This window comes from Podarcis bocagei, assembly GCF_964188305.1.
Source record: "Podarcis bocagei genome assembly, chromosome: 1".
NCBI lineage: Eukaryota > Metazoa > Chordata > Lepidosauria > Squamata > Lacertidae > Podarcis > Podarcis bocagei.
The window spans coordinates 58,416,290-58,444,124 of NC_138125.1; the positions used below are offsets into that span (position 1 = coordinate 58,416,290).

At 44.4% G+C, this 27,835-nt stretch overlaps 1 protein-coding gene and 1 long non-coding RNA gene across 4 annotated transcripts in view; one reads left to right on the forward strand and one right to left on the reverse strand.

Annotated features, from left to right (window-relative positions):
- The first annotated feature begins 4,347 nt into the window (after positions 1-4,347).
- LOC308571605 lies at positions 4,348-6,479 on the forward strand. Its single transcript, XR_014001549.1, has 2 exons — positions 4,348-4,721; positions 4,887-6,479. It is a non-coding gene; the product is annotated as an uncharacterized lncRNA (long non-coding RNA).
- Positions 6,480-7,445: 966 nt separating this feature from the next.
- The window catches only part of LDLRAD3 (low density lipoprotein receptor class A domain containing 3), a 131,203-nt gene continuing 110,813 nt past the window's right edge, over positions 7,446-27,835 (reverse strand). For 2 of the 3 annotated variants that reach the window (XM_081166046.1, XM_081166045.1), the window contains 2 exons: positions 11,587-11,932; positions 7,446-9,407 (listed from right to left, as the gene is read on the reverse strand). In XM_081166046.1, the coding sequence (XP_081022172.1) occupies positions 9,146-9,407; positions 11,587-11,932 (608 nt within the window). In that variant the 3' untranslated portion in view covers positions 7,446-9,145. The remainder of the gene's footprint in view (positions 9,408-11,586; positions 11,933-27,835) is intronic. The other variant, XR_014001255.1, reaches the window with a different exon arrangement.

Consider the following 27,835-nt stretch of genomic DNA (forward strand, 5'->3'; position numbering starts at 1 on the left):
CTCGCCGCGGCATTCTGCACCCGCTGGAGTTTCTGGGTCAGTCTCAAGGGCAGCCCCACGTAGAGCGAGTTACAATAATCCAGTCTGGAGGTGACCGTCGCATGGATCACAGTGGCTAGGTCAGGACGAGAGAGATAAGGGGCCAACTGCTTAGCTTGGCGGAGATGAAAAAATGCCGCCTTTGTTATAGCTGTAATCTGCGACTCCATAGAGAGGGAGGTATCGAAGATTACACCCAAACTCTTAACGGCCGGTGCTGGCACTAATTGCACCCCCGCAAGAGATGGGAGTTGCCCCCTCGATCCCATATCGTCCCGCCCCAGCCAGAGGACCTCTGTCTTCGAAGGATTTAACTTCAACCGGCTCCCACGTAACCATCCAGCCACAGCTTCCAGACATCTGGTCAGTGTGTCTGGGGCCGAGTCAGGATGGCCATCCATCAACAGATAGAGTTGGGTGTCATCAGCATACTGATGGCAACCCAGCCCAAAACTCCGGACAAGCTGGGCGAGGGGGCGCATAAAGATGTTAAAAAGCATCGGGGAGAGAATTGCACCCTGAGGCACTCCACACACCAAGGAGTGGCGTGATGACAATTCCCCCCCAAGCGCCACCCTCTGTCCCCGACCAGAGAGAAACGAGCGCAGCCATTGAAGGACTGTGCCCTGGATCCCCACGTCGGCAAGGCGGTGGTCCAGGAGTTCGTGATCGACCATGTCAAAGGCTGCTGACAGATCTAGAAGAATCAGCAGCCCTGACCCGCCTCGATCCAGCTGCCTGCGGAGATCATCTGTTAGGGCGACCAGAGCCGTCTCGGTCCCATGACCAGCGCGGAAGCCGGACTGGAATGGGTCCAGAGCAGATGTTTCATCCAGAAACCTACCAAGCTGTTCAGCAACCGCTCTCTCAATCACCTTACCCAGGAATGGAAGATTCGAGACCGGGCGGTAATTGGATAGATCTGAGGGATCTAATGATGTTTTCTTTAAGAGCGGACGCACCACCGCCTCCTTCAGTTCCCCTGGGAATATCCCGGTGCCAAGGGACAAATTGATGATATCCCCCAGGGGGCCCCGCACCTCGTCTGGACACGCTCTAATCAGCCATGACGGGCACGGGTCAAGAGGACAGGTGGTGGGCTTTCCAGCTTGGAGGAATCTGTCCACATCGGCTGGAGATATCCGGTCAAAGTGGTCCAATACTGGACCCGAGGACAGTCGAGGGGCCTCCAGTTCCTTTATTGTATCCAAATTGGCAGGGAGGTCATGGCGGAGCAACAGGACCTTCTCCGCAAAAAAGCTCGCAAATGCCTCACAGCTGTGTGTCAGATTGTTATTTAAATTTGGCTGTCCTTCAAGGGACGTTAAAGACCGGATTATACTAAATAATTGCGCCGGGCGAGAGCTAGCGGATGCAATGGAGGCCGAGAAGTAAGACTTCTTAGCAGCCTTCACTGCCATCTCATAGGTTTTCATAAAAACCCTATAAGATGTTCTTGAGGCTCCGTCACGGGCACCCCGCCATACTCGCTCTAGCCGTCTGAGGTCCCGCTTCATTTTCCGAAGCTCCTCGGTAAACCAGGGAGCCCGGTTTCTGCGGGGTCGCAGAGGGCGCTTAGGTGCGATCTCATCGATGGCTGCCAGGAGCTGGGTATTCCAGCCCTCAACAAGCTCAGTCAATGAGTCGCCAGGGGGAGCAAGGTCCCGCAAGGCTTGACGGAATCTATCCGGGTCCATCAGCCTCCGCGGGCGAGCCCAAATCGGCTCGCCACCTAAGCAGGGTGGGGGTGGAAAGTCAATCCTGGCTTTCAGAGCGTAGTGATCAGACCATGGCACCTTCATCGAAGGAGACATGATCACATCTATACCGGCGCCAAAGATCAAATCCAGCGTGTGGCCTGCTTGATGTGTGGGGCCCGAAACAAACTGGGAGAGCCCTAGTGTCGCCATGGAAGACACCAGGTCCAGAGCCTGTGAGGAGGGAGTGGCATCAGCGTGGAAGTTGAAGTCTCCCAATACCAATAGGTTAGGGAACTCCAAGGCCCAGCCGGCCACCGCCTCCAGCAGGCCTGACAGGGTGGCTGCTGGTGCGCTAGGTGGCCGGTACACCAGCCAGACAGCCAAGCTCTCCTCGGAGCCCCACACTAGGCCAACACATTCAATGCCGGGGATCGATGGCGATGGTAGAGCCCTGAAAGAACAATCTTCCCGGATTAATACTGCCACCCCTCCCCCCCGGCCCACAGTCCGTGACTGGTGGAGGACGGAGAAACCCGGGGGCGCCATCTCTCGTAAGGTAACAGTTACCCCTTCGCGCACCCAGGTCTCCGTCACACAAGCCAGGTCAACTCCCTGCGAGATAAAGAAATCTCGCAGGGTAGCAGTTTTGTTGCCTATAGACCTGGCATTGCACAACACCAGTGAAGGAGGTGAGTAATCCTTGCTCACCCTACCCTCGTCTCTCGGGATGGGGCGCAGATTGGAAGGGGTACGAGCATATCCATATCTCGATCCCCTTCGCCTATAACATCTGCCCCCACCGCCATACCTCCCTCGCCCCTCCACGGTCGCAATCCCAAGCCTCATACTAACCTCCATTTACAAATAGAAAACAAAACAACCAAAACAATTATGCCCAAACAAAACCAATCCCCGCCCCACTCAGTGTCCACCCCCCAAAACAAAACAAAATGGAACAAACAAAAATACATAAATAAAAACCACCATTCACGGTGGTACAACAAAGTAAACAATAAAAGCACCTTTAAAACACCTTAAAATATATAAAAACATCTTTAACATTTGCAGCAGATAATGAAATAATATAATATTATAAAAAACAACAACCCCCATTTAAGGTGCTGCAAATTAAAAGCAATTAAAACATTTAAAACTATTTTGTCCATTGCTGCCGGTAGCTGCTCTGTCCTCTAAACTGTGATGGTAGTGCAGGCCCCGCCCCCTAGGCCGGATGGAGTTGGCAGGAGAGGGAGCGGTCTTCCCAGCACTCACGAAGCAGCAACAGCAGTCGTGTCCCGGAGGCCTCTCTCAGGCCTCTTATGCTGTGGCGATGAGTGCAGGCCCCGCCCCCTAGGCCGGATGGAGTTGGCAGAAAAGGGAGCGGTCCTCCCAACACTCACGCAAGCAGCAGCACCAGCAGTCGTGTCCCGGAGGCCTCTCCCAGGCCTCTTATGCTGTGGCGATGAGTGCAGGCCCCGCCCCCTAGGCCAGATGGAGTTGGCAGAAAGGGAGCGGTCCTCCCAACACCCACGCGAGCAGCAGCACCAGCAGTCGTGTCCCGGAGGCCTCTCTCTGGCCTCTTATGCTGTGGCGATGAGTGCAGGCCCCGCCCCCTAGGCCGGATGGAGTTGGCAGAAAGGGAGCGGTCCTCCCAACACTCACGCAAGCAGCAGCACCAGCAGTCGTGTCCCGGAGGCCTCTCTCTGGCCTCTTATGCTGTGGCGATGAATGCAGGCCCCGCCCCCTAGGCCAGATGGAGTTGGCAGAAAGGGAGCGGTCCTCCCAACACTCACGCAAGCAGCAGCACCAGCAGTCGTGTCCCGGAGGCCTCTCCCAGGCCTCTTATGCTGTGGCGATGAGTGCAGGCCCCGCCCCCTAGGCCGGATGGAGTTGGCAGAAAAGGGAGCGGTCCTCCCAACACCCACGCGAGCAGCAGCACCAGCAGTCGTGTCCCGGAGGCCTCTCTCTGGCCTCTTATGCTGTGGCGATGAATGCAGGCCCCGCCCCCTAGGCCAGATGGAGTTGGCAGAAAGGGAGCGGTCCTCCCAACACTCACGCAAGAAGCAGCACCAGCAGTCGTGTCCCGGAGGCCTCTCCCAGACCTCTTATGCTGTGGCGATGAATGCAGGCCCCGCCCCCTAGGCCGGATGGAGTTGGCAGAAAGGGAGCGGTCCTCCCAACACTCACGCAAGCAGCAGCACCAGCAGTCGTGTCCCGGAGGCCTCTCTCTGGCCTCTTATGCTGTGGCGATGAATGCAGGCCCCGCCCCCTAGGCCAGATGGAGTTGGCAGAAAGGGAGCGGTCCTCCCAACACTCACGCGAGCAGCAGCACCAGCAGTCGTGTCCCGGAGGCCTCTCTCTGGCCTCTTATGCTGTGGCGATGAATGCAGGCCCCGCCCCCTAGGCCAGATGGAGTTGGCAGAAAGGGAGCGGTCCTCCCAACACTCACGCAAGCAGCAGCACCAGCAGTCGTGTCCCGGAGGCCTCTCTCTGGCCTCTTATGCTGTGGCGATGAATGCAGGCCCCGCCCCCTAGGCCAGATGGAGTTGGCAGAAAGGGAGCGGTCCTCCCAACACTCACGCAAGCAGCAGCACCAGCAGTCGTTTTGTTAGACTACATTCTTCAAAGGCAAAAGGATGAAATGAATTGCCATTACTGAGCTGGGCACTTCTGAGGCTACCAAGAGGCTAATCTAAGCCAAAGTTGGAAGAACCTTTAAAATGTATGATATGCTGGCCACAGCCTGAAGCAGTATCTGAAGATATGCTATAATAGCCTCTTCTGGCCACAAACTTCAGATCTTTAAAAAAGGAGGGGAAAACTGGAGACGTATTCAAAAGCAGTTTAATGTTTCTCAGGACCACTACAACAAAGAAGAAACAGAGCACTGAAGAAACCCTCTAAATGTGGAGTTTCTGCTAAGAATATAACTTACAAGACCTGCCGAATCACAGCCAATATCTCTCTATGATCATATAAAGAGTTTACCGTATTTTTCGCTCTATAACACGCACCCAACCATAACACGCACGTAGTTTTTAGAGGAGGAAAATCTGTAGGCATGCCACCTGTAGGCATTTCCTCCATAACACGCACGGACATTTCCCCTTACTTTCTAGGAGGAAAAAAGTGAGTGTTATGGTGCAGAAAATACGGTAATTTGTAACCGGGGAGGGCATAATGGAGAAAGCACCTTCTCAAGAGGCAAGGAGTAAGATGCAGAGGCTGATAGTGGAGGCTCAGCTGCCTCAGGGCATGTCTGTACCAGATCTGTTTTATTTGCGAGATTTCTAGGGCACTTTTTAGCAACTGCTCCCAAAGTGATGTACAGACAATTCTATAAAGCCTGTGAAAATCACAATTTAAAGTTAATGTAAAACTAATACAGCCAATGGCTAGCAATGAAACATTTTTATAAATGCGAATCTCTATGATCTGACAGTGAAAATAGCACAAGGCTGTCTGCACATCAAGTTTCCCAGAACTGATCAATAATCTGCTTCCTATTTCCGCTGTATGGAACTTAAGTCCCTTTCAGATTTTAAAAAACGTCCATACAAATGGACACATACAGAGGGTGCACATAAGGAACCTAAACGTAAGAGAGAAGGGCTATAGCTTCCATTATATTTTTTTTCCTATGTACAATATGTTCTTTGGGGGGGGGGAAGCATTGGGTTTTGTGTGCTCCCCCTGTATTTTGAAGCTGTACAGCTCAAATATGTTTGCCATCTCATTTAATTAAGCTAAAGCCACAGCAAAACAGTGGGTGTCCATTCAGTGACAAAGCCTGACTTGCTCATGCAGCAGTTTCATCTTTAAAATAATGAGGGCAATTCCGCAGATTTGAGACAAACTCAATATTTTAGTAACAGGCAATAAAAGCAATACACAGCTAAAAATCAGAAGCTGCAACTTGATTGCCATTTTAATTTTTGCTGCCCAATATTAAACTTCTTTTAGGGTAAAGTTTTGGTGACGTTTGGAACTATTCATTTGGAGATTATTTCTTGTAAACCACTTAGAGAATTGACTTACAATCAAGAGGTATATAAGCACTGTTAAATAAAATAAAATGAATAAATACTCCATTTTTATTCCTGGGAACCAAAATACATTTCTATTATATATATCAGAGGTGGGCAGAAGGTAGATCAGTATCTATTGGTTGATTGCCAAGAAAACTCTTCCACACCATTAAATTAAGACTGCTGAAATGAGGGATATGGGGGGTGGGGGTATAACCAGGAATGGATTTTTGTGTGAAGGGGGGAAGGACTGTGAACTCATCAGCTCAGTTCTGGGACTCAAAACAAGTCCCTGGGCTCAGCAGCTGCTCAGGTGCACCATGTTCTTTAATTCTATGCTTAAGCAGGGCTTTTTTCAGCTGGAACTTGCTGCAACTCAGTGGATGCCATTGCCATTATAAGAGAACAAGGGGTGAGTTCTAGAAAAATAGCACTGAGTGGAAGTCTTTTGTGCCCGACTCCAATGCGTGGATCTTGGGAGTTTTAGTAAAATGAAAAGTAGATCTTGCACACCTTAAGTCTGCTCACCCATGTTTTGCTGGATTGCATCCCTATTTGGAATATAACCACCAGAATGTGAACTTTTATTCCTGGAATATGCACTGCCCCACTGATAGAAATGAACATGTATTAGACTAGGGATGTGGAACCTGCACCCTTTCAAATGTTGTTGGAGTCCAAGTGCCATCAGACCTAGCCAGCAAAAAAAATATCTGGTGGGTCAAAGGTATTTCCCTGTATTAGGCAAATACTACTGACTGGGATCTGAAGTTCCTCGTGGTCATGGAGGCTTCAGGCTTGTGTTTTTTAAAGAGCTGCTCCTATGCCATGTCAAACTGAAGGGACAAATATGTGAGAATGAAGAGCAGACAGTAAGAAAATAAAAGAAAACTATACAAGGAATGCCCAAGCCCTTAGGTGTGCCTAAAGTAGCTCTTTGGATCCTGGCTTATATAAATAACTGCAACACTTTAGGAAGAATCTTAGCTAATGCACTGTAGGGGGGAAATGTACTGTTTATGCATTACTATTTAAAATAAGGTTTAAAACCTCATTTTGTGTTAAATTCAGTTATGAAACATTCAAATTCTCAACACTCTTCAAAAGTTATAGCCCCTTCAGGGGTTTAGTGTTACCATAATAGAGGGCATAATTTTAAGATATATGAATATGAAAATAAGGCTGCCTTTGAAGGAAATTTTAACATCTACCAAATGTGCACGGTTCTGAGACATGCTAGTGTATTTGTCCTGTTCCTTGCAGTGAGCTGGAAAAGCACACTATACTCCTATACTGCCCTATTTATACCTAGAATCATAATATGGTAGAGTTGAAAGAGACGCTGAGGATCATCTAGTCCAGGCTTCCTCAACCTCAGCCCTCCAGATGTTTTGAGGACTAAAATTCCCATCATCCCTGGCCACTTGTCCTGCTAGCTTGGGATCATGGGAGTTGTAGGCCAAAAACATCTGGAGGGATCTAGTCCAACACCCTGCAAGACAGGAATATACAGCTGTCCCATACAGGGATCAAACCTGCAACCTTGGCGTTATCAGCACCACACTCTAACCAACTGAGCTATCCAGGCTTATTCTTTCTTTTCCTTTTTTTAGTTTCCCAAGGTGGGGGGGGGATCCTTTTTTATTTTGACCTGTGGCGGGAGGGAGGGATGCAAACATACAATTAAAAAAAGTATTTATTTTAGAAGTCCAAAACTAAATATTCCAACACAAATGTACAGCCTAAAGAAATGCACTGGGTAAAAGAGGAGACACTGAAGCCAATTAAAGCCTATAAACACAGTATCTTGATTTCATGGGCTGAATGATGCCCAAGTACTGATCATTTTAAAGACTGAGTCACACCATGCAGCAATGTGAGTGTCATGTGTACGCCCGTGTTTGCAGCAGTATGTGCTGTACAGGACAGCTGAATGTTTGCAAGCAGGCAAAGAAAAGAGCTAACATGCCCCTCCACTTTGCATTTATGCCTGAAAATGCTGGTGCGAATGTAGCAAATGAAGCTTGCTGTAGAGAGTGTGAATCATAATTTCATCCAGCAGACACCAAAGAGTGAATGTGATTTCTTTTTCCCCTGTATCAAAACAGTTGTAATTCATAGAGTATCAAAGTTATTTCCTGATGAGCTACAGCTCTGAAATTTGGTACCTGCATATTCCAAGGCACTTCAAATGATAAAAAAGGGAAAGGGGGTAAAAGAGAGGGGAAAATGTCACTTCACTCTCTTAAAATGGGAAATAAAGCATGCCTCTAACTGCAACCAGAAAGATTAATTTTGGCACACATGTAGCCTGAAACACCCTAAAATCTTGAGAGGAGGACAGACATTCATATATCTATCAGAACAGGGGACTCAAAAGGAACCTCCAAATGGTCAAGCCCAGGCACAAGCAAACTCGGCCCTCCAGATGTTTGGGGACTACAACTCCCATCATCCCTGACCACTGGTCCTGTTAGCTGGGGATAATGGAAGTTGTAGTCCCAAAACAACTGGAGGGCTGAGTTTGCCTATGCCTAGTCAAGCCATTCCCACTCTGGATAGGAAGCTGAAATCCCAAGACACAGTAATTATCGCTACAAAACCCTGAAAGAGAAACTTCTTAAGAGTCTTAAGCACTGGGGAAAAGGCTGACATAAAGTACTCTGCAACTACTAGATGAGTCTGCAGACTGGCTATTTTGACACCTAACCATCAAAACATGGACATAAAGCTGACCTCAAAATTGGGTTCCGTATTCCAGCACAAAGTAAGCACGTCAAACTGGATGTAGCATAGGTATGTTGGGCTCTTATAGCAGTTCTGCTTCCTCTTCAGACTTGGATTCCCCTCCCCGCCCCCTTGTGGTGATTCCAGTAGCCCCCAGCAACACAGATCAATACTTGCATAATGCAAGTTTTGTATATTACATACATACTTACAAGACATAAATACACATTTTTAAAAAAATAAAGAAAAAACACATAGAGATGATTTGAAATGTAGGTATAGATCTAGGCACATGTGCATATATTATATTCTATTCCGACACATGCACATAGTCAATACCCTTGAAATACCTTAAAAGCATGATGTGTTACAGAAAGTCAAAGTTAAATCTGAACTGAAATTCCAGAACTGTTCCCACAAGCTCAAAACAAAACATTGGAGACTAATGTGGCCAAGGCCACTGGTGTCATTCCCATTCCCATGAGGCAAAGCTGTTAACGGTGTTTGCAAAGCCCCGGTTTCTTTCAGTGTGGAATGCGCTAGAGAATCTCCCTAATACACTGCAGTCATTGTGTAGAAGAAGTCCAAGTGACCCTGGACTTCTTAGGTCCAGGCCAAGCCCAAGCAGTTGATCCATAAGAATCTTACTGTTTACAGCACTCTGACAGAATCTGAATTGATCAGAGAGTCACTCTGCTCAGCTGTAATTTCACACGGTGCGCCGCGAGAGTCCACACTGGCAGCGGTGCTTCTCGTTCGACTACTGTCCACAGTCCCTGGACTTCTTGCCCCTGTAGCATCTGTGCTTGCCACACTCCCAGTCCGAGAGCGATATGGAGGGAGTTCTATGTGACTCTGGGATTCTGATTCTGAGGAATAAGGAGGTGGAGGAAGATCAAACCACGGTGGTCTGCTGCAAGGTATAAATGAGACGGCAAATTACTAAAGGTATAAAGAGAACATGAAGTATCTGATTGTTGCTACAATGGTACCTTGGTTCTCAAACACCTTGGTACTCAAACACCTTGGTTCCCAAACACTGAAAACTCGGAAGTAAGTGTTCCGGTTTTCAAATGTTTTTCAGAAGCCAAATGTCCGATGTGGCTGTCGGCTATTGTTTCCAGGGTGCCTGAACCAATCAGAAGCCATGCCTTGGTTTCTGAACATTTTGGAAGTCAAACGTACTTCTGGAATGGATTAAGTTTGAGAACCAAGGTACCACTGTATACCAAGCACACTAACCTTATACGTACTGGAGAAAGGATACCTAGCTACATACATATCTTATCTTAGTTGTCAAGCCAGATGTGTATTTGTTTATATACAAATTGTTTTCCATGCAGGAAAACTTGGTTCTGGCTATGCACAGCACCGATTGACTGACTCCTGGGACATTAAGACTTTAATCTGTCCCATCCATGGGATGATTTTGCAAATCTTAAATCTTTACAAAATTTTATTTTGTAAAATTAAAAATTAAAAGTTTAAATGAATACATTTTAATATGTTTTTTAAAAGTGGACCACCTGCCAGAAAAATGGGGTGCAAGACAGATGGCTGAATCAGCATTCAAAGTGCTGTTAAGTACCATCTGTCCAATGGGGGGGAGAGAGAGAGAGAGCACGCTGGGCTTACTTACTCTGTAGCATAACAAGAGAGGATAGCAAGTCCTATATAAATGTAGTTTTGTAAGCACTCCAACATGAATAATGCTTGGCGTATATGTGGCAAGGAATATTTAGGACCTTCATTCTCCCGTTCCCCATCCCCCTATATGAAAATGGTAAATGAAATGAACAAGCTGATATTGGGCTACAGAACATTTCATTCTACATGATTCCGACCATTCTTCCTAGCCCTAGGACAGCAATGAAGAAGAACTGGACTGCTGGCCTAAGTTCAAGGCATGCTGGAAATCTATCAACATTACAAAGCTGCTGCCTGCTGCCACCAATCACCACAATCACTACTGAAGCCATGACGGCCATGGTAGTAAAGCCAAGAAATGAACGAATTGGCTTCCTATTCCTACAAAGCACTGTTGTAGCCACATATCTCCCACAACAGACTGTGGGCAGATAATGTTTTTATTGGATTAGTGTCTGATGATGCAGCAGGCATGCCAGCAAGTTTCAAGAGCTACATTTTAAAATCTGGGAAATCCAAGGCAAATTTCAAAATAAATACATGAAGTCACTAATTAACTGTTAGTCAACACAATTAACTATGAACAAAGAATCCTACAGGCAAAGTCTTTTACAAAGTGAGTTTTTTTTCCCTTCCTTGCACAATAAATGAGCTTTGTGTACTATCTCTTTCAGAGGCTCCAGATGTCTTCTCTCAAGGTAGCACTTCCACACAGAGATGATGCATTCTCCTAAGGCACAAACCTAAGCATTTGTGTCGGGGAAATGCAATTTCCTCTCCCACATGTGGGAATTGCGACTGTGAGTGCGTTTCAGAACAAGGTTTCAAGAACCCCATGGCACTTAGCGATGCCATTAATGGTGAATGACAATTCCCTGCCCCCTTCCTTGTGCGCAACCTTTTGAAAGTTTAATTTTGTTTTGAATTATTTATTCTTTAAAGGTTGAACACTCCCATACTGTACCATTTGAGTGCAACAGTGCTTGTGTAGCCCCTTAAAGGAAAAATGGCGAACAGGAAGAAAAAGTGGAGTCTGCCTCCCTCCCCCCAACCTCTGGCAACAATGGCCTGCCATTTTGCACATTTTAAAAAATACTTAGTGCTTTAAAAGTTCTGCACTCCCCATTTCCATCAAGAGTGCCTATGACTTTCTTGGTTAAAACAACAACAATGCACAACTCGACTATTATGAGAAAACAGTCTTTCTCATTGTATTCTATAAAAGTGAAGTATTGTTTGTAGAAATAGCACTATACGCCAGCTGTGAGGAACTTTGGCTCTCCCGATGTTGCTGAACTGTAGCTCCCGCAAGATGGGAGTTCTAGTTCAGCAACACCCTATGTTCCCTATGCCTGTGATACACAGAAGTGATGGTGCCACAGAGTTTACAAGCGACAGCTATTCTATACTGGACTAGTGCTGGGACGCATGCTTAGTGCACATACCTTTGGTCTAGTACAGCTTCTGAATAGGATGGTGGGGAGTCCAGGTCTGGTGGCCTGTGGTAGGCCTGGTTGGACATGTATTGGACCCCATTGTTGACATTGTAGGTGACACTGCACTGGTGTGGGTGGTCGAGGACAACCAGCCGGGAGAGGAGGACGGGGTGCTGCAGTCGATGTACAGGAAGCGTCATGAGGTTGTTGCGCTTTCGCTGGTGGTGCAAAACCAAGGCGAGGAGGGCCACTACCAGCACAAAAATGGCAGAGCTGCCAATGACTGCATAGGTGATGCTGGGATAGAAGATCAGCTGAGGCTCCGAGGTCACATAATTCTGGTCGCTGCCAGCTTCTGCAAGGGAGAGGAAAGGAGAAAGAGAAAATTAGTCCCTGTGGAAGAGAAGCGGCACTTCTGTTCCCTAGCTATATTCTCTGGTAATGTACCGCTGGCTGGCTTCCCACCAAGTTTTCCTCTTCCTTTAGGAAGTGTGGAAAATGAGCTTATCAAGAACATATGCACCCAAAATGGAGACCAGCTGACTGAAATTGCACATTTCCTTTTGCCTGCCTCAGATGTTTTTGCTTTGTGCAGATGTGCTCCATGGCAGTGGAGGGAAAGAAAAGTCAACAGGAAAGACAAGAAGATTTATTTAGCCTTGTATCAGCACTTATGATTTAACTTTTTAGTAAACAGCTGAATGGAAAAAGTCACGTCCCGTTTCCATGTGGTAAGGCTTAAAACAGAATACGTCTTGCCTAAACACCAGTGCAATGCTAATCCAACTGACAAGCCCACAAAAATTACCAGCTGTCCACTCCCCCCCCCCCAGCTTATCTGTGTGCAGAAAGAAGAGAAAACTTTTGTATAGCTTCCCAGCCTAATTGCCTGGAGGTGAATTTTCTGTGCTACAGGCAATCAGGTGTGCGACTATTTACAGTTCTGTTAGCCATTGATTTTGACCATGCTGTGCCATCTCTCTTATCTTTCTCAAAACAAACAGTTTCATTGCAAATCTGAAACAAACATAAAGAAGATACACATCATTAATTGTTTCTTAGCAAAACCGAAAACCTCTTAAAGAAAATGAAACCATCATAAAATATTAAATGAACCTTTTGCTTAGCACAATATTGTGTTGCGGCAATAGGAGAATCGGACTACCAATTTATTTTGTTAAAGCCCTTTATGATGCTGGTAAGCAGCAGGTCACATGATACCAATGATTAACATATCAGCTGGTATTAAACATCAAACGTTTCTATGGTTTTGTAAAGAATGAAAATGGTTTCTTGGAATTCAACACAAAGCTCTTTGCCCAAATATCCTAAAGCCAACATTTGCACTCCCTCTCTGTTTTAAATTTCAAAACAGCAACTCCTTACATTGTTAAATGCAGTCTGCACATTCCAGGGCAACTTCAAAAAATTCCCAGTCAAGAAAGATAGCAGATTTTAAATGTATTCAATTATTTAAAGCCAAACATTTATTCAAATAGTGCTTGCCTTGCTAGCTAAGAAAGAAATGAGAGAATACGGTTAGGAAACACATACGGTAAGTCACACTGCTCTCCCTTGTGTGTCTGTTTGAAAAAATGTGAAATAAGAGCCACTAATGGCCCTGTGGCATTTCATTACTGGTTGTTGTTTTTTAACCTGCTGCATATTGTGTCAAAACCTTCCTAAGGAACTCAGGATTACCTGATTGTGACATTCTCCTCTTTTAACTTGAAGCAAATTAAAATAAAGAAGCACCAATGTGAGGCAACCACTCATCTCAGCAGAACTCAGTTTCTGCTATTGCTGCCTCCGGGCTTATTGCTTATACTCCCACCACCACCAGCTAAATTTGAAGAGGAAAAGGGGAAAGATAAAATGGAACAGGGTTTTAGACTGCCATCTAATGCTGCACAACTAAAGCCCTGTAAGGGTGGGGGATGAATTCACTAGTGCTGCTATCTTTAGGGTGCTGCATCGTCACTTATTTCCAGCAAATTAGCATTACTTCCCAGTTCTGTCCAGTCTAGCCACTACATTATATATACATCTCTAGAAACAGGGGCATGGAAACAGCTGAATCCCTGAAACTCGAGTACAGTATTTGAGAAAAAGCAGCAAATCAGTTACTATTTTGCAAAAGGAATTAAGTCATGCACTTGCCCACACTATTAAGCAGACAGCTTTTGCAGCAGCCAGCTTGACCCAATACGATGGCAAGCAGAGGTGCATGAATTCTACCTGGATGCTGTGATCCAAGGAAGAAGAGAGTGCAATAGCTACTTTGCTGCTGCAGCTCGAATGCTCCCATGCCTAGGATAGATAAGCAGTAACAATTAGGATAGGGCAGATCACCCGCTGGTTGAGTTTGATGTTCAGCAATGACTGGCACTGTCAGAACAGACAGCTATGAGTGATGATACGACAGGCAGTGTGTATACTGTGCATAAGAAAACCAGCGCACTGAATGTTATATGTATCAGGAATAGGTGGGATCAAATCCTCCTTCCACTATGAAACACACTGGAGGATTTTGGAAAATCACCATATCTCAACTCAGCTTCTTTCACAGGGTTGAAGATTTAAAAAGTAGTGGGGAGTAAAATTATTACAATAAAGCTAAATATCTTAGGACAACAGTTAGAAGAAAAATTGGCATATGATATGGTGCTATCAGTTGATGTTCACTATACCTGGAGTTGAGGTGAAAAATGGAGAACTGGTGGAACACTTCTTGTACTCACACCTGTCCCAGATACTAAATACAGCCCTCCCCAATTTGCACCACCCTTTTGTAACCCTGGGGAGGTCAGATCCACACCTGGAAAACAGACTGCTCTCACTCATTATGGCAGGGAGGTGGAAATAAGGCTCGAAGCTCGATTGCTCATAACACATTATGACACGGGGGTGGAAATAAGGCAGCATTTTGTCTGGATATTCAGTTTACAATTTTAGAGAAATTTATGGCTTTTTAGTTCTGCTCTAATAACTTTCAGCAAATACTTATGCATCACAGATGAAGCTACGGAATTAAGTTTCCTGATAATGCAAAGGGAACATTTCTCTGTGAAGAGCCAGGTATGATGACACGGGGAGATTTAGAATACTGTTTGTTCTGTTTCATAACAATGGAGAGAGTGGACAAGCTGAATTAACTCAGATTCATGCGGCTTTCATTCTTCTCTGGTTTTCTTAGCAGGATCTATGTATTTTAACAGCACTAGGTAGAGATAGTTCATCAATGCCACTTTCGCCTATTAAACCTCATTAGCAGAAAACATGCTGAGTGTGCAGACTAGAAGCTTTGAGGATAAAAGTATATATAAAAGGCCCAAATAGTTATGGCTGAACAGAGGGATGGTAATGAAAAACATTACAGGGTGTACTCAAAGGACCGTTTTATTATCCATGAACAAATTACACCATCTTAAAATTATTAAAAAGGTCTAGGACCAATTGTATTAGGCCTCTTAAGACACTGGGAAATGGAGAGGCCATTACTTTGTCTCTCCTGGGCCTCTGCTCAGCCGAGCTGTTTCACACTTCATCAGGGCTAAAAGCTTTTGAAATACATAATCGGAGCAGGCATCTGCAGCTTTAATGAAGACAAGTAACTGCCCATCTCCCAACAAAAGATACCACTTTGACATCACATTTAAATTCCAGCAGATTAAAATAAAAATAAAAATGTGGCAGCTGCAAAATCACCAAGCCTGCTGGTTAGCACACCCTGCTTGTACAGAACTCAGAGCTCAGGGTGCCTCTGTGCTGCCCCATAGTCCTTAATTCTGTGCTGCCTCATAATCCAGTAAGACCATGGAAAGTGTGTGTGTCTATGTTCTAAGGGGAAAGCTTTCAGGACAGGTGCGTGAGAGTGGGGGTGAGGGTGTAGGCAGCTTCTGCTCAAAATCCCACCCCAGGTCCAGTTTGAATAACTCTGTGAGAATAACTTCAAACATAAACCAAAGGCTCCATGCACTGCATTCATCTTATTATCAGAATTAGGTGGAAACAAGCTCTTTGTGAGTCCTGAATGTACAAGTTGCAGGTACTGATTAGGGCAGGCAACAGATATCCAAGAAGGGTATTTGAGAGGGTGCCTTGCTCAGCCTCCTGTTGCAAAGCTCAGCTTACTATTTTAATAATGTGCTTGGTTGTATGGCGGATCTGTTCCCTTTCTCTTCTGGAAGTCCCTGTGGTCCTTTCCTTGATACAACTTGTAGAAAATGAGGTTCTGACACAGTGCTGTGGGCCCTGCACATCTGATAACGTTTAAAGCACCACTGGACTTATCTTTTCCATGAAAGGAGTACTGGAGTGTGTGCAGCAAAATGCACTGTATGAGAACCCCAGACATTACAAGCTGAGTGAGGGACAGGGAGCTAATTTTGTTTGCCCCACCTTGGTAATTGCAAATAATCAAGCTAGCCCTATTTTCACCTTCAGGTCCCTAGTCAGAATCTGCTTGCCACTGGGCAAAGTGACTGGCAGAGGAAATGAAAGAAACTCTCAGGCTGTCTCTCTATTGCCACAAAGTGTAGAATTTTGAAGAAGTGAACCTGACCTCATAAAACCCCTTAGGAAGGAGCCAGCATGCTTACTTGTCTCTGTGTACTTCACTGCTGATACAGATGCCCAATCCCTCTCTCAGAAGCAGTGCTGTTTAAGAGCTGATGGGTAAATGTAGGATCCTCTATCTTCCTTTTTTGCATTAGTAGCTGTGACAGCATAGCCATTGACATGGAGATGCATTATCTAGAGTGGCCTCCGCCTCTTGGCATGCTGGAAAATGAGTAAAAGGCTCAAGACATAAGTGTCATTGAGCCCCGCTTCCAACCATGTGAATGATGTGTGCACCTTAGTTTTCTTTAATATTATACAAGTGCTTACTATACATATAGTAATTTGCTACTCTTGTTATCCAAGGCATTCCAGCAGAAAGTAAGTCTAGCTATGCATGCACTTAGACTCTTTCTCTTTTATGTACCTGAACAGTGGCAGCCACACACAAAAATCCATTTGGTACAGCAGCGTCTATAGCTGGTTGCCTCTGAAGGGTTGCCGGTATGGGTCGTCCTGTTAATTGTTTCCAGTATCTGGTATTCAGGTGCAAACTACATTTGTACATGAAGATCTGTAACCCCCATAAGGTGCCAGCCACCATCGTAACTGCTCAGAGAAATTGAGTCCAACTCAGTTCATCCCAGTGATAGTAGACAGGCTAGACGAATATCTTGGGGATGGCTGCTAAACAGATTCATCAGTCTGGCTAAGCTGTGCTGGCTTTGAAAGTAGTTCTTCAGCCATCCACCTGCGAGAAGGAAGAGAGAACCTGCCTCTGTGCTGGGCAACATGCTTTTATAGCACTTGAGCTGCATCCTTCAGTGAGGGGCTGGGAGCGCTTGACCTCAAAGTGACCTCAAAGTGAAAGGTCACAGCACATGCATGAAAGGGATCTACAGTGAAGCTGTCTACTGACAGAGTTTGGAACAAGACTCTCTGCTGTCTAAACGTTGGAGATGAATCCTCTTTTCCATTTTACACAAGTAAACTGCTCTGGGACCAGTTTTGGCAGAAGACAATAGGTACATATTTTAAATAAATAAGACAAAACAAAACATGTTGCTATCATAGCTAGCTAAATTTGTCTTATAAATTTATCTAATTGTTTTTATTATTTATTTTATTTTACTAAGTGATTTATAAACTGCCTTTTGGGGCACAACTGCCAAAACCAGAGTACAGAATTCTGTATGAAGCATGATAACCTTCAAAACCAAATTAATTCTGCCCACTTTGAACTAAGCCACAGCAATTAAATTTTATCACAGCAATTAACAAGTAGGTAGAAGTGAAAATGGGATCTGTAAGACCAAGCTATATATAGTGTGAGGTTTTCAGAGTCAAAGGAAAACTTTTCACAATCTATTGCCAACCATTAATTTAGTCCTTAGCACACAGAATTTTTCTTTACAAAACTTGCGACACTACACAAGAACAGTGCTGGTGGCTGCATAGTTCATTTCAGCTATTGCTTAGCACTGCAGGACGACTGCACACTGACTCATCAGACAGAAGACCCAGAATTTCACCTCTCACCTTCTCTCCTTTTTATTTCTTACAATGCTGGATAATTATCCAGAGCACCTCTCCTGTCCCAGTTTCAATGTGGGGAAAAGAAAGGACTGAAAAGGACATAATCAGCAAAGTGAGAAAATAAGCCGAGAACACATGAATACTAAGTTCTAAAATTAATCTTAAGAGCTATAAAAAGGGATGGGTTTGATAATATCAAGTGCTGTCCATAGTGTACAAAACACGTTACAAAGCTTAAATGATTTATCACCTTAAAAGGTAGGCTAGGACAGCACAGTGCCTCTGGGACATTCACACAACTATACCAGACCCTGATACTTGCAGCAAAAAGGTCACCCATGCTTGCTTGCTTGCCAACCCAGATGTGTGCATCTGCTGCAAAAGGATGCTGTCAGCTCAACACGGTGCAAACTGGTCTCTATGTAGGCTACCCAGAGAATGTCATGGCTGCCAGGTTTTGCACCTGGTTCTTTCAAGTTCAATTAACACTCTTTATTAATCAACTGCAACTCACTGGTACAATTTCATTTGCAAAGCAAGTGTTCCTCAGTGAAGAACCCTGACAGTTGACCAACCTGCAGGGGCTTTCCAGATTTAATCTGGGATACAAACGCACCTTATAAGGCTAGCACAGTTTCTAACCTCATACATGTCTCATACAGGAGCGAGGAGAACATCTTTAGGAGAAATTCAGTGGGCAGGAGGGGTGGGTGCTTAGCTGTTTCCTGCCCACCAATTCTCCAAATGCCTACTCTGGCCACCTGTAGCCCAGCCTTCTCCGCCAAGTCAAGATCCAAGCCTGACTTGAAAGAAGATGGCAATGAAGATAATCAGTGAGCATAGGAAGGCTTGAGTAACCCCAATTCCTGCCTGTTGCATATCCCTACAAATGCTATGTGCTCTGTTTCGCTTCAGGAAACAAACATTTGGAAATACACATTTTCCAAGCTAGTATGCAGTTTGATTCTTGGGCTACAACAGGAAGCATGCCACTTCCAGTTCTGGTACCAACATTAAGCATACCAGAGAAAACATATTTGGTATTATCTAGAAACAGCAAATTAACTTATAGCAAGATACTGCATTAATACTACAGGCTATTGGTTTGCATGGGAGGGAAAGCAGGGCGATAATAAGATTCCGTTATAATCCAAGGGTTTAATGAGCCTGCAGAGTCAGCTGCAGTTGGCAAGAAATACTGCTAGCTTAAGCGTGATTTAGATATACTGTAAAGTGTATTTTAATCCACTTTTAAATGTAGTGCAGTCATTCAAAGACTTTATTTTCAGGAAGTGGCAGTCTGAAAAACTGCTAGCACAACATCTATGTACTCCGGCATATTATTTTAATGAACACACAGTTGCTCTAAAGAAATGCTCAAGAGAAGAGATGCTGTCAGATAAGCAGTCCATATGGTTTAGTTCTCTGAAAGATAGTGTCCAGAAGATTTAGAATATGCAGGACCCTTTGACCAAGGCAGAAAAATCAATCCAGAAAGCTGAAAGAAAAAGGCCTGTTAGGTCATGCAGAGCATGTTCAGACATTATCTCCAACATCTAATCATTAGTATACTATTTATTATCTACATAGCTCCCACAAACAAGAGTTGTACAAAGACTCACATCCCAATGCTGCAAGGCTGGAAGTAGCCCACACTGCATCCTTGCCCATGTCCCTCTCCAGTTCAGGTACCATCCAAAAGGGAAGATTCTACAGTTACCCTAAAGCAGCAACTCCTTTACCCAAGAAGTTGCACCCACCCTGCCATTCACAAACTCATGAATTATATCCCAATATACAGGTTGTGAAGTCAAAACTGTTTGCCAACTTCAGGTATATACTAATAGGTAATATCACTAGTCAAGGGAGGAAGTTCATCAAACATCTTAAACAATAACCAGGGGACAGAAAAGCAATATGGGCAACGCTGACTAGCCCTAAATCCTCCAGATAATCTCAGGGAGTAGCAAATATTACTTTGGCCACAATGGAGCTTTAAAAGTTTAAAGATAACCTGAAGCACAGCTGAGGTTCCATGTTCACAAAGCACAAACAAATGGTTATGCATTTCCTTCTCTATGCAGGCGAGTTTTATTCCTCACATAGTGTTCCCATGTACACTATTCTGTATTTATGGATTGTTTCAAACACAAGGATATGCAAACCAATACGTATGAGTAATGCCCTAATTAATATTGGCGTAGCCACATTATCAATATTTCTCCTAGAAAAAGATAAGAGGGGAAGCAGAAAAAACATTTCAAATCCATAGAAAGTATTGATGGTAATACAAAATAAAAAGCCATAAAGCGGACAGAAGAGAATTCAAACTGTGCTTTGTTGTGCCTCTATGGAAATGGATTGGCTAACTACTGAGTGCACTTCTTTTTGAATTTGTTGCAAGCATTGGTGATGCTGTGACTCTCACTGATTGATTTAAGTGGTTGGTAACAAGTGTACTTCCCTTGTTTTCATATCTACCAGCTAAGGCACTATTATACATTTCTCTTTTTTTTAGTGTCAGAAGTAGGCAGGAAGGAGAATTTTGTTGGTCTACAATGAAAAGCAACCCAACCTAAATGTGAAGTTCCTGGACTTATACATGGATCAGAATGCAGTTATCAGTTGGACTGCCTGCTTCTCTGAAAAATATTTACAAAAATACCTATTTTATTGGAGAAAGTGTACACAGATGTGTATTTTAGGGCAAAATGCATAGAAAAGAATTGTTGTTGTTTAGTCGTTTAGTCGTGTCCGACTCTTCGTGACCCCATGGACCAGAGCACGCCAGGCACTTCTCTCTTCCACTGCCTCCCGCAGTTTGGTCAAACTCATGCTGGTAGCTTCGAGAACACTATCCAACCATCTCGTCCTCTGTCGTCCCCTTCTCCTTGTGCCCTCCATCTTTCCCAGCATCAGGGTCTTTTCCAGGGAGTCTTCTCTTCTCATGAGGTGGCTGGAGCTTCACAATCTGTCCTTCCAGTGAGCACTCAGGGCTGATTTCCTTCAGAATGGATAGGTTTGTTCTTCTTGCAGTTCATGGGACTCTCAAGAGTCTCCTCCAGCACCATAATTCAAAAGCATCAATTCTTCGGCGATCAGCCTTCTTTATGGTCCCCTTCATGGATCACTGCCTTGCTGTGGCGAAGGGGCTTGAATAACTCAGAGAAGCTATGAACTATGCCGAGCAGGGCACCCAAGATGAACAGGTCATAGTGGAGAGTTTTGACCAAACGTGATCCACCTGGAGGAGGAACCAGCAAGCCACTCCAGTATCCCTGCCAAGAAAACTCCATGGACAAAGACAACAACAACAATAATAATAATAATAATAATAATAATAATAATAATAATAATAATAATAATTTATTTATACCCCGCCCATCTGGCTGAGTTTCCCCAGCCACTCTGGGCGGCTCCCAATCAGTGTTAAAAACAGTACAGCGTTACATATTAAAAACTTCCCTGAACAGGGCTGCCTTAAGATGTCTTCTGAATGTCAGGTAATTATTTATCTCTTTGACATCTGATGGGAGGGTGTTCCAAAGGGCGGGCGCCAGTACCAAGAAGGCCCTCTGTCTGGTTCCCTGTAGCCTCACTTCTTGCAATGAGGGAACCGCCAGAAGGCCCTCGGCGCTGGATCTCAGTGTCCGGGCTGAACGATGGGGGTGGAGACGCTCCTTCAGGTATACAGGACCGAGGCTGTTTAGGGCTTTAAAGGTCAGCACCAACACTTTGAATTGTGCTCGGAAACGTACTGGGAGCCAATGCAGATCTCTCAGAACCGGTGTTATGTGGTCCCAGCGGCCACTCCCAGTCACCAGTCTAGCTGCTGCATTCTGGATTAATTGCAGTTTCCGGGTCACCTTCAAAGGTAGCCCCACGTAGAGCGTGTTGCAGTAGTCCAAGCGTGAGATAACTAGAGCATGCACCACTCTGGCGAGACAGTTCGCGGCCAGGTAGGGTCTTAGCCTGCGTACCAGGTGGAGCTGGTAGACAGCTGCCCTGGACACAGAGTTAACCTGCACCTCCATGGACAGCTGTGAGTTCAAAATGACTCCCAGGCTGCGCACCTGGTTCTTCAGGGGCACAGTTACCCCATTCAAGACCAGGGAATCCCACACCAACCCGCTCCCTGTCCCCCAAAAACAGTACTTCTGTCTTGTCAGGATTCAACCTCAATCTGTTAGCCGCCATCCATCCTCCAACCGCCTCCAGGCACTCACACAGGACCTTCACCGCCTTCACTGGTTCTGATTTAAAGGAGAGGTAGAGCTGGGTGTCATCTGCATACTGATGAACACCCAGTCCAAACCCCCTGATGATCTCTCCCAGCGGCTTCATATAGATATTAAAAAGCATGGGGGAGAGGACAGAACCCTGAGGCACCCCACAAGTGAGAGCCCAGGGGTCTGAACACTCATCCCCCCCCCCACTTTCTGGACACGGCCCAGGAGGAAGGAGCGGAACCACTGTATGACAGTGCCCCCAGCTCCCAGCCCCTCTAGACGGTCCAGAAGGATGTTATGGTCGATAGAAAAGAATACAAAAGCACAAACTCAAGGAGAGAAATTCATACAAATTAGGAGGGAAATCCATACAAGTATGTTTTAGGGAATATGTGTACAATTTAAAAGCATTTCTTCCATGTGTCTTTTATTATTAATATCTGCAAACAGATTGAAACCAATGACTTGGTTTAGAATCCTTCTAGGTGTTGCCACCATCTATAAATGCTGCAATCTGCCTCCATTCCAACCAGTGCATGTAACAAATCAATCACTTTCGAACCCTGCCAGCAACCTGTGCCATCTGACCAATACTCTCTCGAAGTGAAACTTGCTCATTTTTTGTTATGGGAAAGAGGTAGGTGGCTAAGGCTGGCCTAACCCAGTCAACAGCAGATCCATTCCCAGTTATTAATCATACATGGAATTCATGGAAGATAGACAATTCCATTCAAGCATAAGTCATCCCCCGCTTTCTGAATGGATGCTACTAGATAGATTAGCAAATTCACCCAAGCACCTGCAAAGCTGTCACATCCCACTGACAAATGCAAAGAGTAGATACTCCAAATATTCCTCTATCAGCATGAATGCATTGAGAATTTCTGGCTACTGGCAGAGTAGCAAGGCCATTAACATGCCACCGATATGTGCGTGTTCGAATATAATTAATTATATACTGATAGCAAAGACAATTTTCTCTAATAGATTCTCATTTTGCTAGTTAAACACACAAATGACATATTAGAAAAAGGACTCATGTTTCTATCCATCTTGTCACAAGAAAGAGGACCCAGTGTTAGGTCAAGTTCAGAATGTCTTCCATTTAAACGGTAAAGGAATACAATACACCAAGTGCTTGACATAAGTATTATCTCATCCCAGAGGTGATTTCATTAGACCACTTATGCACAATTGGCAGTTCTATAAATTCTAAAACTTTACAAGCAAATCACAAGCACATAAAAATACTTGCCTTTTGAAACGATGTGCAAAGTTAACTTGGATTTCTTTTGTAGATTGATTCAGTGAAGCATGTCTGGCAGTAAATCAAGATATTACAATCCCTGGGACTCTATCCAAGTGCCTTATTCCCCATTTGATGTACACATTGCATAAAGATTCAGTCTCACTTCAGCAAGTTTTTGCAGAAATAAATTAAGCAAAAGATTGCTTTAATTACAAAAAGGAGAAAACTGCTTCACTTGGCAGGAAGTTTCTTTTTTTAATTTTTTCTCCTCCCCACACCCCACCCCCATTTAAAAACTATTCTTGACAGCAAATGCATGATTGAAGTGACCATGTCAGGCTTGTCCATTTGCAGGGAAATGGGTTTCCCTCTTGGCCGTGAAATTAACTGGATACCATTGAAGACAAAATGCTCGACAGAGTGGATGGAACTTTGATTCAGTATGGCAAGACTTCTGTTGTATTGTTAATAGGAACAGATTCAAAACTACAACATATCTGAACAACCTGTCACCCACCCATTCTGAACACTAAATATAATGGGGTTACATCAGTCATGATTTATTGAGCCCTTAATGGGCTGCGTTTGGCTTTGTGGGTCACAATTTATATGGGCCTAATCAAGAATATGGAGAAAAGCATTATATTAAAAAGCAGTATGACTAATATATTCAACATGATAGTAAATCTTACACAGAAGAGGTGCAAACCTACTGATAAGTGTTGTGGCATGCTCTCTGACCATTCCAGTGGTAACTTGGGGAGGATAATAATAATAATAATAATAATAATAATAATAATAATAATAATAATAATAATAATAATAATAATAATTTATTATTTATACCCCGCCCATCTGGCTGGGCCTCCCCAGCCACTCTGGGCGGCTTCCATAAAAACCAAAAGTACAGTAAAATATCACATGTTAAAAACTTCCCTGAACAGGGCTGCCTTAAGATGTCTTCTGAATGTCAGGTAGTTGTTTATCGCTTTGACATCTGCTGGAAAGGCGTTCCACAGGCCGGGCGCCACTACCGAGAAGGCCCTCTGCCTGGTTCCCTGTAGCTTTGCTTCTCGCAATGAGGGAACCGCCAGAAGGCCCTCGGCGCTGGACCTCAGCGTCCGGGCAGAATGATGGGGGTGGAGACGCTCCTTCAGGTATACTGGACCGAGGCCGTTTAGGGCTTTAAAGGTCAGCACCAACACTTTGAATTGTGCTCGGAAACGTACTGGGATATTCATTCAAGTCGTATTTAAACAAGAGAAAATTGCCTAGTAGGAATAATTGGTGGAGAGTGCTCTAAACTATATGTTTGCAGCCTACTTATGTTTCGAATTCACTGCTAAATCCAGTTTAAAAGGTTAGGAATTATTAACACACAAGAGGAGAAAACCTTCACTGTGGCACATTCTTGGTTCAGGTTCAGTGTGTAGAATTAATACCAAGAAACTTAATAGGATTCTGCCTCGTAACTATGGTGTATTATTAAAGCCTAAGAAAAACATGTTCTCTCTTATATGAAACCTTGTAATACCACATTTATAGTACAGTGTCCAGTTTGAGGCATTTTATCTGAAGGAAAAGTGGGTATGATGCTGCAAAGATGAATGTGCAATCAGTGCATGAGCAATTAAAGGGGAATATCAAGAACTGTACAAAAATATTACAATTTTATTAAGATTGCAGAATTTAATTAATGAGATTGACAGATTGATCAATGCAAGTTTCTGCCCCACAATTAGCCACTAACCTTTCACTATGATGCATTCTCAGTATGCACTAGTTTTCTGGCTCGGAGTAGTCATTGACTAATATGAACTCTGAGCACATCTCCTAGTGCTGCCCTGAAAATATGGTCACCTATGCTCAAGAGTCAGGAAGCCCATCCAAAGCAGCTGAATGGTGTGAGATTCAGAGGAGAAGCTCCCCCTCTCCACCCCCTTTTCTTTTTCTTTTTTCTTTTCTTCTCCCCCTAATGCCTCAACAAATGAAATGGATTTGTAAAAATGTTACATTAAAAAAAAAAATACGAGGCACTACACTTCTGTAAAACAAGAAAATCCTGAATTTTAAAAAAAAAAGAAATCCAGTTTAATGATAGTAGAATCCCATGAATGCCACTCTCCATCCCCGTCAAGAAAAAGAAATCCAAACAAACAAGTTTTGAGATGATGTTCTATTTCCATGGCTATATAAACAATTAATATCTTAAAATTAATAAACTGCACACCCAAACTGTGAAGCTAAAGAACTAGAGAAATGCTGGGATCAATTAATCCGTTAGAATAAGGACGAAATCAATGTTACTCAGGCTGTAATCCTCATCCAGTTCCAATGTTGGGAAGTGGCTTAAAGTTTATTGATTTGTTTAGGTAACGTAAAAGCTCTGCTAATATTATTAGCTGATATGGGAGAGGAAATTGCTGGTTATTCATAGGTTTTTTCCCTGTGTTGCGAAGCAATTTTCCAATATGCCTGAAAGATGGCAATGGGAATGTGTGTGGAATTATCCTATGACAAACAATGAAAAACTGGGCATTCTTAAACTTCATTGATTTCAAGGAACACAAGCTTACCTTTTTATGTCCCACGAATTTCATTGATAGGAACTTGGGGGCGGGGGGGGGGGCACAATACTCCAGATTTTCTAAACGTAGCAGTAAAAATAGTATTTACTAGCTATTAGAGTTGAAATGTCAAAATCAGAATCTGTTTGTTTTCGCTTATTGTTTTTGCTGTTCGGTATTTATATTGGCTTTATTGTATAGTTATTTGGAAAACTTGTCCTCCTCTGAGAGGTTTGATAAATATAATTAATTAACTGGATGGCTGAATAAATTGACGGTTGGTGGAAAAAAAAGAAGAAGCACCTCTTCACAGAGCACAGACTTACCGTATTTTGCCCCCCATAGGACGCTCCGGCACATAGGACGCACCTAGTTTTTTGGGGGGGCGGGACTTAGTGCCCCCTCCGGATGGCGGCGCAGATCTGCCTGCTGTCCCGGGACGGCAGGCAGCTCTGCGCCGCCATCGGGAGCGGGGCGGGGCTTCGCCCCCAGCTCCCAGTGGCCGCACAGAGCTGCGCTGATCCCGGGACTGCAGGCAGCTCTGCGCCGCCATCCGGAGCGGGGCGGGACTTAGTACCCGCTCCCGATGGACGCGCAGAGCTGTGCTGAGCCAGGGACTGCAGGCAGCTCTGCACAACCCTCGGAGCCGGTCTCCCAAGGGTTGCGCAGAGCTTCCTGAAGCCTGGAGAGCGAGAGGGGTTGGTGCGCACCGACCCCTCTCGCTCTCCAGGCTTCAGAGAAAGCCTCCATTCGCCCCATAGGACGCACCCAGATTTCCCCTTCATTTTTGGAGGGGGAAAAGTGCGTCCTATAGGGCGAAAAATACGGTACATTGACCCGGGATGTAGGGATAGTCAACAACTCGGATGCATTTACAAGGAGGTTAGACAAATTTGTGCAGAACAAGGCTATCAATGGCTATTAGTCATGATGACTGTGTACTAGCTCCAGTATTGGAGTCAGTATGCCTCTGAATACCAGTTGCTGGAGAACACTGTTACACTCATGTCCTGCTTTCCGGCTTTCCACCGGTATCTGGTTGGTCACTATGAAAATGGAATGCTGGACTAGATGGGCCTTTGGTCTGATTTAATGGAGCTCTTCCTGAGCAGTAAGAACAAGTCAATACTATGTCAGACTGAAATGGTTCTAGATAATTTGCTTACTGACCAGCCACCAAGTTGTCTATTACCTTGTCCAGAAAAGAGATGTTCACAACTGAGCTGTAGATATCTGAAACATCAGGGTCCAGGGAAATCTTCTTCAGGTGGCAATGCACCTCCCACTTTTGCTTCCTATGTGAGGCATTAACCACTTCCTGGACCCACCCAATCATTCCCTCCCAGCTAGAGCATAATAGTCACAATGGGCAAGCATAAGAGAGCATGTGCCCCTATCTTCAGCACACACAAATCTATAATAGCATGTACTGGAATAAGTCATTTGCAAGGTTCTTTAACACAGATTTCTTGAAGCACTCCAAGAGCATACAAACCCATCACTGCAATGGTTTAATTATGCAGAGTTGGGAATATAAACTGGTGACCCTGTAGTAGTAAGTACTACCTATTGACTGACACCCTCTTGTTCCAGAAGTCTGTTTTTCCTGACTTAAAATGTACACACAACTTTTGAGCTGAAATTCAGATCTGGATAGAAAGAACAGAGAGGCAGGGAATATGTATCCCCAATCCATTAAGATTTGAGCAATTTCATTACTTACATCTCTGCAACTAGGCTCACCAGCACTTTCCTGATATATAAATCACAGAGGACTTCGGATAAAGTTTCCACAGACTGATTTTTAAAAAAATATAATTAAGGGTTCCTTCTGGTGTAGGACAATTGGCCAACCACGCTAGCATATCTTTTAATGCTGCACTGTTGATATCAGAAGATTCTTTGCTCACAGCTGAATTTCACATGCACAAAAAGGTTGACACTTTTGTTTTTAAATGCCACAAACGTTAAGTTTACCTGATTTTGAGAGAGCTTTACATTAAACTCATCAAGAAATGAGTGCATAAAAGTACAATAGCTACCAAGGGCACAGGCAATGATATATGGCTCCAAGGAATTCTGCTTGTGAAAAATGGAACATGAAATGTCATTTCCAT